General features: G+C 34.6%; 2 protein-coding genes across 2 annotated transcripts in view; one reads left to right on the plus strand and one right to left on the minus strand.

The window, feature by feature from the left end:
* LOC133978752 (barH-like 1 homeobox protein) overlaps nt 1-15,424 on the plus strand; it is a 15,486-nt gene extending 62 nt beyond the window's left edge. Inside the window, exons 1-4 of the mRNA XM_062417065.1 lie at nt 1-45; nt 94-488; nt 2,308-2,509; nt 15,202-15,424. The exon at nt 1-45 is cut by the window's left edge and continues 62 nt beyond it. Of these exons, the coding sequence (XP_062273049.1) occupies nt 1-45; nt 94-488; nt 2,308-2,509; nt 15,202-15,424 (865 nt within the window). The remainder of the gene's footprint in view (nt 46-93; nt 489-2,307; nt 2,510-15,201) is intronic.
* Nucleotides 1-18,199, minus strand: part of LOC133979436 (uncharacterized) — a 1,726,912-nt gene that overhangs the window by 1,167,739 nt on the left and 540,974 nt on the right. The window lies entirely within an intron of this gene.

An 18,199-nucleotide genomic window follows, 5' to 3' on the forward strand; every position in this document is an offset into this window, starting at 1 on the left:
GCCCGCAGCGCTCCTGTCCCGGGCAGAAGCTCCGGAGCTCAGCCCGTCCAGCACCAGCACCACCAGCACCACCAGAAGCACCAGCAGCACCAGCGGCTGCTCGGCGCCTCCCTCCCCGCGCAGAGAGCCTGTTCCTCGGCTAGAGTCTGCGCTGCTGCCCGGTCCGCTGCAGCACCGGTCCGCCAGCTTCCTGATCCGGGACATCTTAGCGGACTGCCGGCCCTATTCTGACCCGGGACAGGTCTGCTCTGACCCGGGACAAGTCTACTCTGACCCGGGACAGCTCTGCTCTGACCCGGGACAGCTCTACTCTGTCCCGGGACAAGTCTACTCTGACCCGGGACAGCCCTACTCTGACCCGGGACAGCTCTACTCTGACCCGGGACAGACCTACTCTGACCCGGGACAGGTCTGCTCTGACCCGGGTCAGTGTGAACTGGACTTCTCGGCTCCTCACAGCAGCTCTTCTTCTGACAGCGAGTCCAGAGGTAAAAACAGCTTTTATACCTTTTAAAGATGCTAAAGTTCCCTAAAGCGAGCCTGCAGAACCTGATAATGAATAAAAACCCTCATAACCCAATAATGTACCGATGACGTCATACATTATTATATTATTGGGTTAATCTTATTCATGCAGAACCTAATAATGTAATAAATTCCCAATATTATAATAACATTATAACATGTTTTATTGAGTTATCAGGTTCTATAAAATAAAATATAAAATAAATAAATGATCATTGTTGTTTTTTATTCTAAAGATTTAAATGTTTTTATTTTAACAGCTTTAATGTTTTACTTTGTTTAGTTTTATTATTAATATAAAATGTTTCTCTCAGAGTTCATTAACTGTCTAACACTTCTGAACCATCATTATTATTATTATTATTATTATTATTATTATTATTATTATTATTATTATTATTATTATTATTATTATTATCATTATTATTATTATTATTATTACACACTATAGTAAAACACTCTATTATATATTAATATTTCATGTTGTAAAGGTTTGATGCTAGAATCTGTTTTAGTTTAAAATAAAATATATTTTATAATAATTTCAGCGTTAAAACTTCAACTAAATATAATTTAAATGTTTTATGTGGTTTTAAAGAGACATTTAATTTAATATAAGAATAACAGAATAAATTAAAATAAATTAAAGTGAGAACTGAATAAAAAACGTCTCATAATAATAATAATAATAATAATAATAATAATAATAATAATAATAATAATAATAATAATAATAATAATGATGATGAATTAATTCACATTTTAAATGATATTCTATAATAAATATAAATCAGTCTCTGTGTGTTTTAGGATTTATGTGATAAATAATATTTATTAGATTTGAAAATCATGTTTTCTGTTCTGTGACAATAAATAAATAAATAATAAATAAATAAAGTTTCTTCTAAATTAATAATAATATAAATATTGTGTTCAGCGTCTTTAATTTAAATATTAAAATCAATCAAAAGTCTGAAGATGATTAACTATTAATAAAGATTTATATTATAGTTATTATAACGTTAATAATCTGCTTTATGTCAGATATTAAATTAAATGTATTTTATATATTTTATAGCAACAATATTTATTTATATCTGAATAAATTAATGTTTTGCTTCCTTTGATGTTTTTTAATCAGAGTTAAATATTAATAATTAATCAGATTCTTTTTATTTGTTTTAACGACGTTTTAATTCAAAGAAGCTTCAAATTAATTATTCATTAAATATTAATGAGCAGTTTGACCTTTGACCTCAATTTACTGACAGATATAAATATAAAGAATAATTAATACTGCATACTACATCACTCACTCCTTTGTTCTTCCCTTCCTTCCCTTTTTTTTGCTCCCTCCTCCTTCCATACTTCCTTCTTCACTTCCGTCCTCCCTCTCTCCTTACTCCTTTCCTTCCATCCTTCCTTCCTTCCTTCCTCATTCCTTCTTTCCTCCCTTCCATCTTATTCACTTCCTCCTTTCCTTCCTACCTTCCTTCCTTCTTTCCTTCCTTCCTTCTTTCCTTCCTTCCTTCTTCACTTCCTTCCTTCCTTCCTTCCTTCCTTCCTTACTCCTGTCCTTCCTTGACGACAGGAGGGTTAAAATAAATAGTTAGTAACTCATAAATAAAAACGAAGCTGAGGATACAGATAAACATCAGTTATAATAATAAAAGCTTATTAATGATTATAAACCATCATGAAGCCTTTATAAGAGGAGTCTGGTTGTAAAGTGGAACCATAATAAATCATCCTGGTGTCATGTGACGTGTCCCCGTCCCTCAGACCCGGCCGGAGCCGCGGACCGGGCCGCAGGACGTCTGAAGAAGCCCCGTAAAGCTCGGACGGCGTTCAGCGACCAGCAGCTGTCGAGACTCGAGAGAAGCTTCAACACGCAGAAGTACCTGAGTGTTCAGGACCGGATGGAGCTGGCTGCCTCCCTGCAGCTCAGCGACACACAGGTGAAGACCTGGTACCAGAACCGCAGGTAGACAACACACACACATTAATACACACACTAACACACACACACACACACACACACACTAACATACACACACTAACATACACACACACTAACATACACACACACACACACACACACACTAACTTACACACACTGACATACACACACACACTAACATACACACACATTAATACACACACACACTAACACACACATTAATACACACACATTAATACACACACACTAACATACACACACACACACACACACACACACACACACACACACACACACACACACACACACACACTAACATACACACACATTAATACACACACACATTAATACACACACACACACTAACATACACACACACACACACACACACACACTAACATACACACACATTAATACACACACACATTAATACACACACACACACTGACACACACACACTGACACACACACACATACACACACACACACACACACACACACACAGAAACACACACACACACACACACACACACATACACACACACAGCTCTGGAGCTTTTGATAAAGGATGAAACACAAAAATAGAAACTAGGACCAAAATATTTAAGTTCTGATACAGAAGAATAAAACTTGTTCTCTTACATTTCACTTTACTATAAATAGTAAATATGAAGCATTTCCTGCTTCTCTGTTTTGTTGACTGCAGACACATGTGAGACATTTCCTGATTAATAATAAACGCTGATCAATAATTCATCAGTTTGTTCTGTAATTAATGATCAATAATAGATGCAGAAACAAATCTGGAGCTTTTAGTGCAGAATCGTACAGAAGAGGGAGGAGGGGGGGGGGCAGAGAGCACTGATTCATTTATTTATTGATTTATTTTTATCGTTTCATGACCGCAGAGAATCCTGCGCTGTGATTGGCTGAAAGGCCTAAATGCATCATTAATACTTTTAATCTGTTTTTTTGTGTTTGGATTTTATTTGTTTGGTTAAAAATTAAACTAAATATTCTCTGCTCTGTAGAGTTAGGAGCTCTATAAGATTAGTTAGGAGCTCTATAATATTAGTTAGGAGCTCTATAATATAGTTAGGATACTCTATAATACAGTTAAGAGCTCTATAATATTAGTTAAGAGCTCTATAATATTAGTTAAGAGCTCTATAATATAGTTAGAAGCTCTATAATATTAGTTAGGAGCTCTATAATATTAGTTAGGAGCTCTATAATATAGTTAGGATACTCTATAATACAGTTAAGAGCTCTATAATATTAGTTAAGAGCTCTATAATATTAGTTAGGAGCTCTATAATATTAGTTAGGAGCTCTATAATATAGTTATGAGCTCTATAATATTAGTTAGGAGCTCTATGATATAGTTAAGAGCTCTATAATATTAGTTATGAGCTCTATAATATTAGTTAGGAGCTCTATAATATAGTTAGGAGCTCTATAATATTAGTTAGGAGCTCTATAATATTAGTTATGAGCTCTATAATATAGTTAGCAGCTCTATAATATAGTTAGGAGCTCTATAATATTAGTTAGGAGCTCTATAATATAGTTAAGAGCTCTATAATATAGTTAGGAGCTCTATAATATAGTTAGATGCTCTATAATATAGTTAGGAGCTCTGTAATATAGTTAGGAGCTCTATAATATAGTTAGGAGCTCTATGATATAGTTATGAGCTCTATAATATAGTTAGGATACTCTATAATACAGTTAGTAGCTCTATAATATTAGTTAGGAGCTCTATGATATAGTTAAGAGCTCTATAATATAGTTAGGATACTCTAAAATATAGTTAGGAGCTCTATAATATAGTTAGGAGCTCTATAATATAGTTAAGACACTATAATATAGTTAGGAGCTCTATGATATAGTTAGGAGCTCTATAATATAGTTAGAAGCTCTATAATATAGTTAGGAGCTCTATAATATTAGTTAAGATACTCTATAATACAGTTATGAGCTCTATGATATAGTTAGGAGCTCTATAATATAGTTAGGAGCTCTATAATATAGTTAGTAGCTCTATAATATAGTTATGAGCTCTATAATATAGTAAGGAGCTCTATAATATTAGTTAGGAGCTGTATAGCATAGTTAGGATAGTCTATAATACAGTTAGGAGCTCTATAATATAGTTAGAAGATCTATAATATAGTTAGGAGCTCTATAATGTAGTTAAGATACTCTATAATATAGTTAGGAGCTCTATAATATAGTTAGGAGCTCTATAATATTAGTTAGGAGCTCTATAATATAGTTAGGAGCTCTATAATATTAGTTAAGAGCTCTATAATATTAGTAAGGAGCTCTATAATATTAGTAAGGAGCTCTATAATATTAGTTAAGAGCTCTATAATACAGTTAGGAGCTCTATAATATAGTTAGGATACTCTATAATATTAGTTAAGAGCTCTATAATATTAGTTAGGAGCTCTATAATATTAGTTAAGAGCTCTATAATATAGTTAGGAACTCTATAATATAGTTAGGATACTCTATGATATAGTTAGGAGCTCTACAATATAGTTAGGAGCTCTATAATATTAGTTAGGAGCTCTATAATATAGTTAGGAGCTCTATAATATTAGTTAGGAGCTCTATAATATAGTTAGGAGCTCTATAATATAGTTAGACGCTCTATAATATAGTTAGGAGCTCTATAATATTAGTTAGGAGCTCTATAATATAGTTAGACGCTCTATAATATTAGTTAGGAGCTCTATAATATAGTTAGGAGCTCTATAATATTAGTTAGGAACTCTATATTATAGTTAGGAGCTCTATAATATTAGTTAGGAGCTCTATAATATATTTAGGAGCTCTATAATATAGTTAGGAGGCTCTATAATATTAGTTAGGAACTCTATATTATAGTTAGGAGCTCTATAATATTAGTTAGGAGCTCTATAATATATTTAGGAGCTCTATAATATAGTTAGGAGGCTCTATAATATAGTTAGAAGCTCTATAATATTAGTTAAGAGCTCTATAATATAATTAGGAGCTCTATAATATAATTAGGAGCTCTATAATATAGTTAGGCTGCTCTATGATATAGTTAGGATACTCTATACCAGGGGTGTCCAAACTACGGCCCGCGGGCCAACTGCGGCCCGCAGTCCATTTTTAATTGGCCCGCAGGAAATTTTATAATTAGAATAGAATATGGCCCGCACTGCTTTGCATCTCAACCACCAAGTTTACTCCTGACCTTCCAGACATCCTTGAGTCCAAAACGCAGCATCAATGCTCCCACTGAGTGCAATGCCGTTCCCGTTTTAGGTGAGTTAAAAATATATTACACAGTATCCGTGTGTTATTAAGCATAATAACTTAAATAACTTAAGATGCTCTATAATATAGTTAGGAGCTCTGTAATATAGTTAGGAGCTCTATAATATAGTTAGGAGCTCTATGATATAGTTATGAGCTCTATAATATAGTTAGGATACTCTATAATACAGTTAGTAGCTCTATAATATTAGTTAGGAGCTCTATGATATAGTTAAGAGCTCTATAATATAGTTAGGATACTCTAAAATATAGTTAGGAGCTCTATAATATAGTTAGGAGCTCTATAATATAGTTAAGACACTATAATATAGTTAGGAGCTCTATGATATAGTTAGGAGCTCTATAATATAGTTAGAAGCTCTATAATATAGTTAGGAGCTCTATAATATTAGTTAAGATACTCTATAATACAGTTATGAGCTCTATGATATAGTTAGGAGCTCTATAATATAGTTAGGAGCTCTATAATATAGTTAGTAGCTCTATAATATAGTTATGAGCTCTATAATATAGTAAGGAGCTCTATAATATTAGTTAGGAGCTGTATAGCATAGTTAGGATAGTCTATAATACAGTTAGGAGCTCTATAATATAGTTAGAAGATCTATAATATAGTTAGGAGCTCTATAATGTAGTTAAGATACTCTATAATATAGTTAGGAGCTCTATAATATAGTTAGGAGCTCTATAATATTAGTTAGGAGCTCTATAATATAGTTAGGAGCTCTATAATATTAGTTAAGAGCTCTATAATATTAGTAAGGAGCTCTATAATATTAGTAAGGAGCTCTATAATATTAGTTAAGAGCTCTATAATACAGTTAGGAGCTCTATAATATAGTTAGGATACTCTATAATATTAGTTAAGAGCTCTATAATATTAGTTAGGAGCTCTATAATATTAGTTAAGAGCTCTATAATATAGTTAGGAACTCTATAATATAGTTAGGATACTCTATGATATAGTTAGGAGCTCTACAATATAGTTAGGAGCTCTATAATATTAGTTAGGAGCTCTATAATATAGTTAGGAGCTCTATAATATTAGTTAGGAGCTCTATAATATAGTTAGGAGCTCTATAATATAGTTAGACGCTCTATAATATAGTTAGGAGCTCTATAATATTAGTTAGGAGCTCTATAATATAGTTAGACGCTCTATAATATTAGTTAGGAGCTCTATAATATAGTTAGGAGCTCTATAATATTAGTTAGGAACTCTATATTATAGTTAGGAGCTCTATAATATTAGTTAGGAGCTCTATAATATATTTAGGAGCTCTATAATATAGTTAGGAGGCTCTATAATATTAGTTAGGAACTCTATATTATAGTTAGGAGCTCTATAATATTAGTTAGGAGCTCTATAATATATTTAGGAGCTCTATAATATAGTTAGGAGGCTCTATAATATAGTTAGAAGCTCTATAATATAGTTAGGAGGCTCTATAATATAGTTAGAAGCTCTATAATATTAGTTAAGAGCTCTATAATATATTTAGGAGCTCTATAATATAGTTAGGAGGCTCTATAATATTAGTTAGGAGGCTCTATAATATAGTTAGAAGCTCTATAATATTAGTTAGGAGCTCTATAATATATTTAGGAGCTCTATAATATAGTTAGGAGGCTCTATAATATTAGTTAGGAACTCTATATTATAGTTAGGAGCTCTATAATATTAGTTAGGAGCTCTATAATATATTTAGGAGCTCTATAATATAGTTAGGAGGCTCTATAATATAGTTAGAAGCTCTATAATATTAGTTAAGAGCTCTATAATATAATTAGGAGCTCTATAATATAATTAGGAGCTCTATAATATAGTTAGGCTGCTCTATGATATAGTTAGGATACTCTATACCAGGGGTGTCCAAACTACGGCCCGCGGGCCAACTGCGGCCCGCAGTCCATTTTTAATTGGCCCGCAGGAAATTTTATAATTAGAATAGAATATGGCCCGCACTGCTTTGCATCTCAACCACCAAGTTTACTCCTGACCTTCCAGACATCCTTGAGTCCAAAACGCAGCATCAATGCTCCCACTGAGTGCAATGCCGTTCCCGTTTTAGGTGAGTTAAAAATATATTACACAGTATCCGTGTGTTATTAAGCATAATAACTTAAATAACTTAAGATGCTCTATAATATAGTTAGGAGCTCTGTAATATAGTTAGGAGCTCTATAATATAGTTAGGAGCTCTATGATATAGTTATGAGCTCTATAATATAGTTAGGATACTCTATAATACAGTTAGTAGCTCTATAATATTAGTTAGGAGCTCTATGATATAGTTAAGAGCTCTATAATATAGTTAGGATACTCTAAAATATAGTTAGGAGCTCTATAATATAGTTAGGAGCTCTATAATATAGTTAAGACACTATAATATAGTTAGGAGCTCTATGATATAGTTAGGAGCTCTATAATATAGTTAGAAGCTCTATAATATAGTTAGGAGCTCTATAATATTAGTTAAGATACTCTATAATACAGTTATGAGCTCTATGATATAGTTAGGAGCTCTATAATATAGTTAGGAGCTCTATAATATAGTTAGTAGCTCTATAATATAGTTATGAGCTCTATAATATAGTAAGGAGCTCTATAATATTAGTTAGGAGCTGTATAGCATAGTTAGGATAGTCTATAATACAGTTAGGAGCTCTATAATATAGTTAGAAGATCTATAATATAGTTAGGAGCTCTATAATGTAGTTAAGATACTCTATAATATAGTTAGGAGCTCTATAATATAGTTAGGAGCTCTATAATATTAGTTAGGAGCTCTATAATATAGTTAGGAGCTCTATAATATTAGTTAAGAGCTCTATAATATTAGTAAGGAGCTCTATAATATTAGTAAGGAGCTCTATAATATTAGTTAAGAGCTCTATAATACAGTTAGGAGCTCTATAATATAGTTAGGATACTCTATAATATTAGTTAAGAGCTCTATAATATTAGTTAGGAGCTCTATAATATTAGTTAAGAGCTCTATAATATAGTTAGGAACTCTATAATATAGTTAGGATACTCTATGATATAGTTAGGAGCTCTACAATATAGTTAGGAGCTCTATAATATTAGTTAGGAGCTCTATAATATAGTTAGGAGCTCTATAATATTAGTTAGGAGCTCTATAATATAGTTAGGAGCTCTATAATATAGTTAGACGCTCTATAATATAGTTAGGAGCTCTATAATATTAGTTAGGAGCTCTATAATATAGTTAGACGCTCTATAATATTAGTTAGGAGCTCTATAATATAGTTAGGAGCTCTATAATATTAGTTAGGAACTCTATATTATAGTTAGGAGCTCTATAATATTAGTTAGGAGCTCTATAATATATTTAGGAGCTCTATAATATAGTTAGGAGGCTCTATAATATTAGTTAGGAACTCTATATTATAGTTAGGAGCTCTATAATATTAGTTAGGAGCTCTATAATATATTTAGGAGCTCTATAATATAGTTAGGAGGCTCTATAATATAGTTAGAAGCTCTATAATATTAGTTAAGAGCTCTATAATATAATTAGGAGCTCTATAATATAATTAGGAGCTCTATAATATAGTTAGGCTGCTCTATGATATAGTTAGGATACTCTATACCAGGGGTGTCCAAACTACGGCCCGCGGGCCAACTGCGGCCCGCAGTCCATTTTTAATTGGCCCGCAGGAAATTTTATAATTAGAATAGAATATGGCCCGCACTGCTTTGCATCTCAACCACCAAGTTTACTCCTGACCTTCCAGACATCCTTGAGTCCAAAACGCAGCATCAATGCTCCCACTGAGTGCAATGCCGTTCCCGTTTTAGGTGAGTTAAAAATATATTACACAGTATCCGTGTGTTATTAAGCATAATAACTTAAATAACTTAAGATGCTCTATAATATAGTTAGGAGCTCTGTAATATAGTTAGGAGCTCTATAATATAGTTAGGAGCTCTATGATATAGTTATGAGCTCTATAATATAGTTAGGATACTCTATAATACAGTTAGTAGCTCTATAATATTAGTTAGGAGCTCTATGATATAGTTAAGAGCTCTATAATATAGTTAGGATACTCTAAAATATAGTTAGGAGCTCTATAATATAGTTAGGAGCTCTATAATATAGTTAAGACACTATAATATAGTTAGGAGCTCTATGATATAGTTAGGAGCTCTATAATATAGTTAGAAGCTCTATAATATAGTTAGGAGCTCTATAATATTAGTTAAGATACTCTATAATACAGTTATGAGCTCTATGATATAGTTAGGAGCTCTATAATATAGTTAGGAGCTCTATAATATAGTTAGTAGCTCTATAATATAGTTATGAGCTCTATAATATAGTAAGGAGCTCTATAATATTAGTTAGGAGCTGTATAGCATAGTTAGGATAGTCTATAATACAGTTAGGAGCTCTATAATATAGTTAGAAGATCTATAATATAGTTAGGAGCTCTATAATGTAGTTAAGATACTCTATAATATAGTTAGGAGCTCTATAATATAGTTAGGAGCTCTATAATATTAGTTAGGAGCTCTATAATATAGTTAGGAGCTCTATAATATTAGTTAAGAGCTCTATAATATTAGTAAGGAGCTCTATAATATTAGTAAGGAGCTCTATAATATTAGTTAAGAGCTCTATAATACAGTTAGGAGCTCTATAATATAGTTAGGATACTCTATAATATTAGTTAAGAGCTCTATAATATTAGTTAGGAGCTCTATAATATTAGTTAAGAGCTCTATAATATAGTTAGGAACTCTATAATATAGTTAGGATACTCTATGATATAGTTAGGAGCTCTACAATATAGTTAGGAGCTCTATAATATTAGTTAGGAGCTCTATAATATAGTTAGGAGCTCTATAATATTAGTTAGGAGCTCTATAATATAGTTAGGAGCTCTATAATATAGTTAGACGCTCTATAATATAGTTAGGAGCTCTATAATATTAGTTAGGAGCTCTATAATATAGTTAGACGCTCTATAATATTAGTTAGGAGCTCTATAATATAGTTAGGAGCTCTATAATATTAGTTAGGAACTCTATATTATAGTTAGGAGCTCTATAATATTAGTTAGGAGCTCTATAATATATTTAGGAGCTCTATAATATAGTTAGGAGGCTCTATAATATTAGTTAGGAACTCTATATTATAGTTAGGAGCTCTATAATATTAGTTAGGAGCTCTATAATATATTTAGGAGCTCTATAATATAGTTAGGAGGCTCTATAATATAGTTAGAAGCTCTATAATATTAGTTAAGAGCTCTATAATATAATTAGGAGCTCTATAATATAATTAGGAGCTCTATAATATAGTTAGGCTGCTCTATGATATAGTTAGGATACTCTATACCAGGGGTGTCCAAACTACGGCCCGCGGGCCAACTGCGGCCCGCAGTCCATTTTTAATTGGCCCGCAGGAAATTTTATAATTAGAATAGAATATGGCCCGCACTGCTTTGCATCTCAACCACCAAGTTTACTCCTGACCTTCCAGACATCCTTGAGTCCAAAACGCAGCATCAATGCTCCCACTGAGTGCAATGCCGTTCCCGTTTTAGGTGAGTTAAAAATATATTACACAGTATCCGTGTGTTATTAAGCATAATAACTTAAATAACACGCTTGAAATGTACCCAGGGTTTCCCACAGCACTTTACAGTTAAGGCGGCGGCCTTAGCAACACACGCCTGCCGCCTTAACTAACGTCTTAAAAAAATAAAAAATAAAAAACAAAAATAAATATATATATATGATCAGGGCCTGAATTTCAGCGTGGGATTGCAGGTATTGCGCACAATTTAATTGATTCCCGCAAATCCAACACTTATATTCCTGCACACATTTACAGCGATGTATATTAATGTTCAACCAACGTCTGCAGCGGTGTTTACTGCAGGACGACTGGCCGGAACCGCTATGTCCGACTGTCTGACTTCGACCCTGAACACACCTGTAGCTCTCGCTGTACCTCCCGCTAGCATAACACAGACTAACAGTGATATTAAGTTAAAGGAAACAAACACAGACCGCTGGTTAAAACATAAATCTACATCATCTGAGGCAGAACCTGCTCAGAAAAACTAATGCAAACAGCGCCATGTGATGTCATCATTAACAACGTTAATCCTCAGACAGGTAACTGTGACGTTACTATAGCAACACGTTTCAGGTTTTCTCATTCAGCAGTCCTGAAGAGAGAGAGTGAGGCAGATTCAACAAAAATGTGATGCTACTGAAGCTGAATATCACTACTTAACTGTATAATACTATATAACTTGTAATTACTATAAAATAAAGTTAAGAGAATAAGTTAACTATATAAGATAGACTCACTGGCCTAACCTGTGCAATCTAATTTAATCCAATACAGCTCTGCTATAAATTCTACATTTATGAAGCTTATACTACATTTTTTAACAAGAAGGTGAAAATTCTGCTTTATGTTCATTATTGAGTGACTGTGGTGTATTAGGATGCATTATATTGAAAGGTGTTCTTAATATTTTGTCCATTCCATCAACATACATGAGGAGGGCAAAATATTAGGAACACCTTTCAATATAATGCACCTAAGTACACCACCACCTCTTAGTACGACCTCAGTAATAAACTAAGTGGAATTATCACATTTTTGACAATGTCAACAAAAACTAAAAATGTATAACCCCCCCCCCTCCGTTTCACTGCTCCCCACCACCTTAACTAACACATTTTGTGTGGGAAACCCTGGTACCCATCCCATTTTCCCCTTTATTGTTCTTTCTCTGTACTGTGAATGGGATCACCATCCTGTCTAAGAAGAAATCTGAGGCTGCTGTTCTGAGAATTAGCTACCAACCCTTTTTCTGAAAAAAACAATAAAAATCCATTTATGGAAAGCTGTGATGACGGCTGATTTTTTCTGTAAATATATTCAACAATATAGCAAATTTGACCAACTTTTAAAGGATTTTTCTTACTTTAATACAATAGATGTGAGGCTATATAACTCACCTCTAGTAAGTGGCCCAGCCCCTCGTATATTTTGCCGTATATGGCCCTCAGTGAAAAAAGTTTGGACACCCCTGCTCTATACTATAGTTAGGAGCTCTATAATATTAGTTAGGAGCTCTATAATATTAGTTAGGAGCTCTATAATATAATTAGGAGCTCTATAATATTAGTTAGGAGCTCTATAATATAGTTAGACGCTCTATAATATTAGTTAGGAGCTCTATAATATAGTTAGGAGCTCTATAATATTAGTTAGGAACTCTATATTATAGTTAGGAGCTCTATAATATTAGTTAGGAGCTCTATAATATATTTAGGAGCTCTATAATATAGTTAGGAGGCTCTATAATATAGTTAGAAGCTCTATAATATTAGTTAAGAGCTCTATAATATAATTAGGAGCTCTATAATATTAGTTAGGAGCTCTATAATATAGTTAGACGCTCTATAATATTAGTTAGGAGCTCTATAATATAGTTAGGAGCTCTATAATATTAGTTAGGAACTCTATATTATAGTTAGGAGCTCTATAATATTAGTTAGGAGCTCTATAATATATTTAGGAGCTCTATAATATAGTTAGGAGGCTCTATAATATAGTTAGAAGCTCTATAATATTAGTTAAGAGCTCTATAATATAATTAGGAGCTCTATAATATAATTAGGAGCTCTATAATATAGTTAGGCTGCTCTATGATATAGTTAGGATACTCTATACTATAGTTAGGAGCTCTATAATATTAGTTAGGAGCTCTATAATATTAGTTAGGAGCTCTATAATATAATTAGGAGCTCTATAATATTAGTTAGGAGCTCTATAATATAGTTAGGATACTCTATACTATAGTTAGGAGCTCTATAATATAGTTAGGAGCTCTATAATATAGTTAGGATGCTCTATGATATAGTTAGGAGCTCTATGATATAGTTAGGATACTCTATACTATAGTTAGGAGCTCTATAATATTAGTTAGGAGCTCTATAATATAGTTAGGATACTCTATACTATAGTTAGGAGCTCTATAATACTAGTTAGGAGCTCTATAATATTAGTTAGGATGCTCTATAATATAATTAGGAGCTCTATAATATAGTTAGGATACTCTATAATATAGTTAGGAGCTCTATAATATAGTTAGGATACTCTTCAATATAGTTAGGAGCTCTATAATATAGTTAGGATACTCTATAATATAGTTAGGAGCTCTATAATATAGTTAAGATACTCTATAATATAGTTAGGAGCTCTATAATATAGTTAGGATACTCTATAATATTAGTTATGAGCTCTATAATACTAGTTAGGATCTCTATAATATAGTTAGGAGCTGTATAATATAGTTAGGAGCTCTATAATATAGTTAGGAGCTCTATAATATAGTTCGGAGCTCTATTATATAGTTAAGAGCTCTATAATATAGTTAGGAGGCTCTATAATATAGTTAGACGCTCTATAATATAGTTAGGAGCTTTATAATATAGTTAGACGCTCTATAATATAGTTAGGAGCTCTATAATATAGTTAGGATCTCTATAATATAGTTAGAAGCTCTATAATATAATTAGGAGCTCTATAATATAATTAGGAGCTCTATAATATAGTTAGGAGCTCTATAATATAGTTAGGAGCTTTATAATATTAGTTAGGAGCTCTATAATATAATTAGGAGCTCTATAATATTAGTTAGGAGCTCTATAATATAGTTAGGATACTCTATACTATAGTAAGGAGCTCTATACTATAGTTAGGAGCTCTATAATATAATTAGGAGCTCTATAATATTAGTTAGGAGCTCTATAATATAGTTAGGAGCTCTATAATATAGTTAGGATACTCTATAATATGAGTTAGGAGCTCTATAATATTAGTTAGGATGCTCTATAACATAGTTAGAAGCTCTATATTATAGTTAGGATACTCTATAATATAGTTAGGAGCTCTATAATATAGTTAGGATACTCTTCAATATAGTTAGGAGCTCTATAATATAGTTAGGATACTCTATAATATAGTTAGGAGCTCTATAATATAGTTAGGATACTCTATAATATAGTTAAGAGCTCTATAATATAGTTAGGAGCTCTATAATATAGTTAGGATACTCTATAATATAGTTAGGAGCTCTATAATATAGTTAGGATACTCTATAATATAGTTAAGAGCTCTATAATATAGTTAGCAGCTCTATAATATTAGTTATGAGCTTTATAATATAGTTATGAGCTCTATAATATAGTTAAGAGCTCTATAATATAGTAAGTAGCTCTATAATATAGTTAGGAGCTCTATAATAGCATTTTTGGATTATTTGGGGCTAACGAGATAACGAGCTAACAAGCTAACGAGACTCTGTTATTAATCACGTTGGTGTTTGATGTGTTTCAGGACGAAGTGGAAACGTCAGTCAGCTGTTGGTTTGGAGTTTCTGGCTGAAGCCGGCAGGATGTTTCTACCGTCGCCCTTCCTGTTCCCCCCCGCCCCCCCCAGCCTGGACCTCTACCTGTACCGAGGCCACGCCCACCACCCTGCCCCCCACCTGCTGCCCCGCCTCCTCACCCACACGGAGCCCCCTTCCCCGCTGACCCTCACTGGGAAGACTGGTTCCTGACTGGTTCATGAATGGTTCATGAATGGTTCCCAACTGGTTCCCAACTGGTTCCCAACTGGTTCCCAACTGGATAAAGACTCTTTAGTTTTCAGTTTGATTCTTCAGGAACCGAACGTTCTTGGTTCTTCTGGTCCTGGAACTAAATTTGGGTTTTTCCTCAGGAAGAGACGCTAAATCCAACATCAGGTTCTTTCAGTGCTGCTTGATTGTGATTGGTCGAGCTTACGTGACATCACATCTCAGGACAGCAAACGTGACTACGACAAACTCAGAAGAAGAAGAAGAAAATCAAACCGAAAGTTAAAAAACTATCATCTGGGAACGCTGTGACATCATGATGACATCACTAAAATAAGAAGTCTGATTGGTCAGACACAAAGGAAACTCGTCTGTTACATTTCAGTTTTTTAAATTTTCAATAAAAATGCAAAAAATGTATAAAGTTTGTTTGTTATTTGTTTAAATGAAAAGTTTATGATACAAAAAAACCCTCAATCAGACTTAAGGAGGTTTCGACTCGGACTTAAGGAGGTTTTGACTCAGACTTAAGGAGGTATCGACTCAGACTTAAGGAGGTTTGACTCAGACTTAAGGAGGTTTTACTCAGACTTAAGGAGGTTTGACTCAGACTTAAGGAGGTTTTGACTCATACTTAAGGAGGTTTGACTCATACTTAAGGAGGTTTTGACTCATATTTAAGGAGGTTTTGACTCAGACTTAAGGAGGTTTTTGACTCAGACTTAAGGAGGTTTTGACTCAGACTTAAGGAGGTTTTGACTCAGACTTAAGGAGGTTTTGACTCATACTTAAGGAGGTTTTGACTCATATTTAAGGAGGTTTTGACTCATATTTAAGGAGGTTTTGACTCAGACTTAAGGAGGTTTTGACTCAGACTTAAGGAGGTTTTGACTCAGACTTAAGGAGGTTTGAATCATACTTAAGGAGGTTTTGACTCAGACTTAAGGAGGTTTCGACTCAGACTTAAGGAGGTTTTGACTCATATTTAAGGAGGTTTTGACTCAGACTTAAGGAGGTTTTGACTCAGACTTAAGGAGGTTTTGACTCATATTTAAGGAGGTTTGACTCATACTTAAGGAGGTTTGACTCAGCCTTAAGTAGGTTTTGACTCTGACTTAAGGAGGTTTAGACTCAGCCTTAAGGAGGTTTAGACTCTGACTTAAGGAGGTTTTGACTCGTACTTAAGTAGGTTTTGACTCAGACTTAAGGAGGTTTGACTCAGACTTAAGGAGGTTTGACTCATACTTAAGGAGGTTTGACTCATACTTAAGGAGGTTTGACTCAGCCTTAAGTAGGTTTTGACTCTGACTTAAGGAGGTTTAGACTCAGCCTTAAGGAGGTTTGACTCTGACTGCAGATATTTATTTTATTTCCACAAAACAGAGAAAAATAAATCCTAATAAAGGATTGAATTGATCGTCATCATCAGTCAACCAATCAGTGAACAGCTTCAGCCGTGCTCTTCGGCTGTTCGTCCATCCGTCCAATCAGAACGCAGCATTTAATTCAGACATTTGGGGCAATTAGCCGATGAAATATTAAACGGCAGGTGAAATATTAATGCAGTTAAAAGGCAGCGATTACACATCAGTGACCAGACCGCTGAATACTTCCTTAAGTGCTGCAGTGAGTGAGTGAGTGTGTGTGTGTGTGTGTGTGTGTGTGTGTGTGTGTGTGTGTGTGTGTGTGTGTGTGTGTGTGTGTGTGTGTGTGTGTAGGTGTGTGTGTGAGTGTGAGCAGCTGGTTTAATAGGAACACTGAAGCTTATATTTAGTTTTATTTCTGAAACACTTTTTTGCTTTTAGTTTCTTTTTTTATATCTGCGTCGTTCCATCAGATGAAAAACATCCTGCTGCTGCATTTTACAAACATTAGATCAAGACCAAGAGAGGAGGAGGAGGAGAGGAGAGGAGAGGAGGAGAGGAGATGAGAGGAGGAGAGGAGAGGAGGAGAGGAGGAGAGAAGAGGAGGAGAGGAGAGGAGAGGAGGAGAGGAGGAGAGGAGAGGAGAGGAGAGAGGAGAGAGGAGAGGAGAGGAGAGGAGGAGAGGAGAGGAGAGGAGAGGAGAGGAGGAGAGGAGAGGAGAGGAGAGGAGAGGAGGAGAGGAGAGGAGAGGAGGAGAGGAGAGAGGAGAGGAGAGGAGAGGAGAGGAGAGGAGAGGGGAGAGGAGAGGAGAGGAGAGGAGAGGAGAGGAGAGAGGAGAGGAGATGAGGAGAGGAGAGGAGAGGAGATGAGGAGAGGAGAGGAGAGGAGAGGAGAGGAGAGGAGAGGAGAGGATAGGAGGAGAGGAGAGGAGAGGAGAGGAGAGGAGAGGAGAGGAGAGGAGAGGAGAGGAGAGGAGAGGAAGAGAGGAGAGGAGAGGAGAGGAGAGGAGAGGAGAGGAGAGGAGAGGAGAGGAGAGGAGAGGAGAGGAGAGGAGAGGAGAGGAGAGAGGAGGAGAGGAGAGGAGAGGAGAGGAGAGAGGAGGAGAGGAGAGGAGAGAGGAGGAGAGGAGAGGAGAGGAGAGGAGAGAGGAGGAGAGGAGAGGAGAGAGGAGAGGAGGAGAGAAGGAGAAGAGAAGAGAAGAAAGGAAGAGAGGAGAGGAGGAAAGGAGAGGAGGAGAGGAGGAGAGGAGGAGAGGAGAGGAGAGGAGAGAGGAGAGGAGGAGAGAAGGAGAAGAGAAGAGAAGAAAGGAAGAGAGGAGAGGAGAGGAAAGGAGAGAGGAGGGGGAGAGGAGGAGAGGAGAGGAGGAGAGAAGGAGAAGAGAAGAGAAGAAAGG

This window comes from Scomber scombrus, chromosome 4 (genome assembly GCF_963691925.1).
Source record: "Scomber scombrus chromosome 4, fScoSco1.1, whole genome shotgun sequence".
NCBI classification, from domain to species: Eukaryota; Metazoa; Chordata; class Actinopteri; order Scombriformes; family Scombridae; genus Scomber; species Scomber scombrus.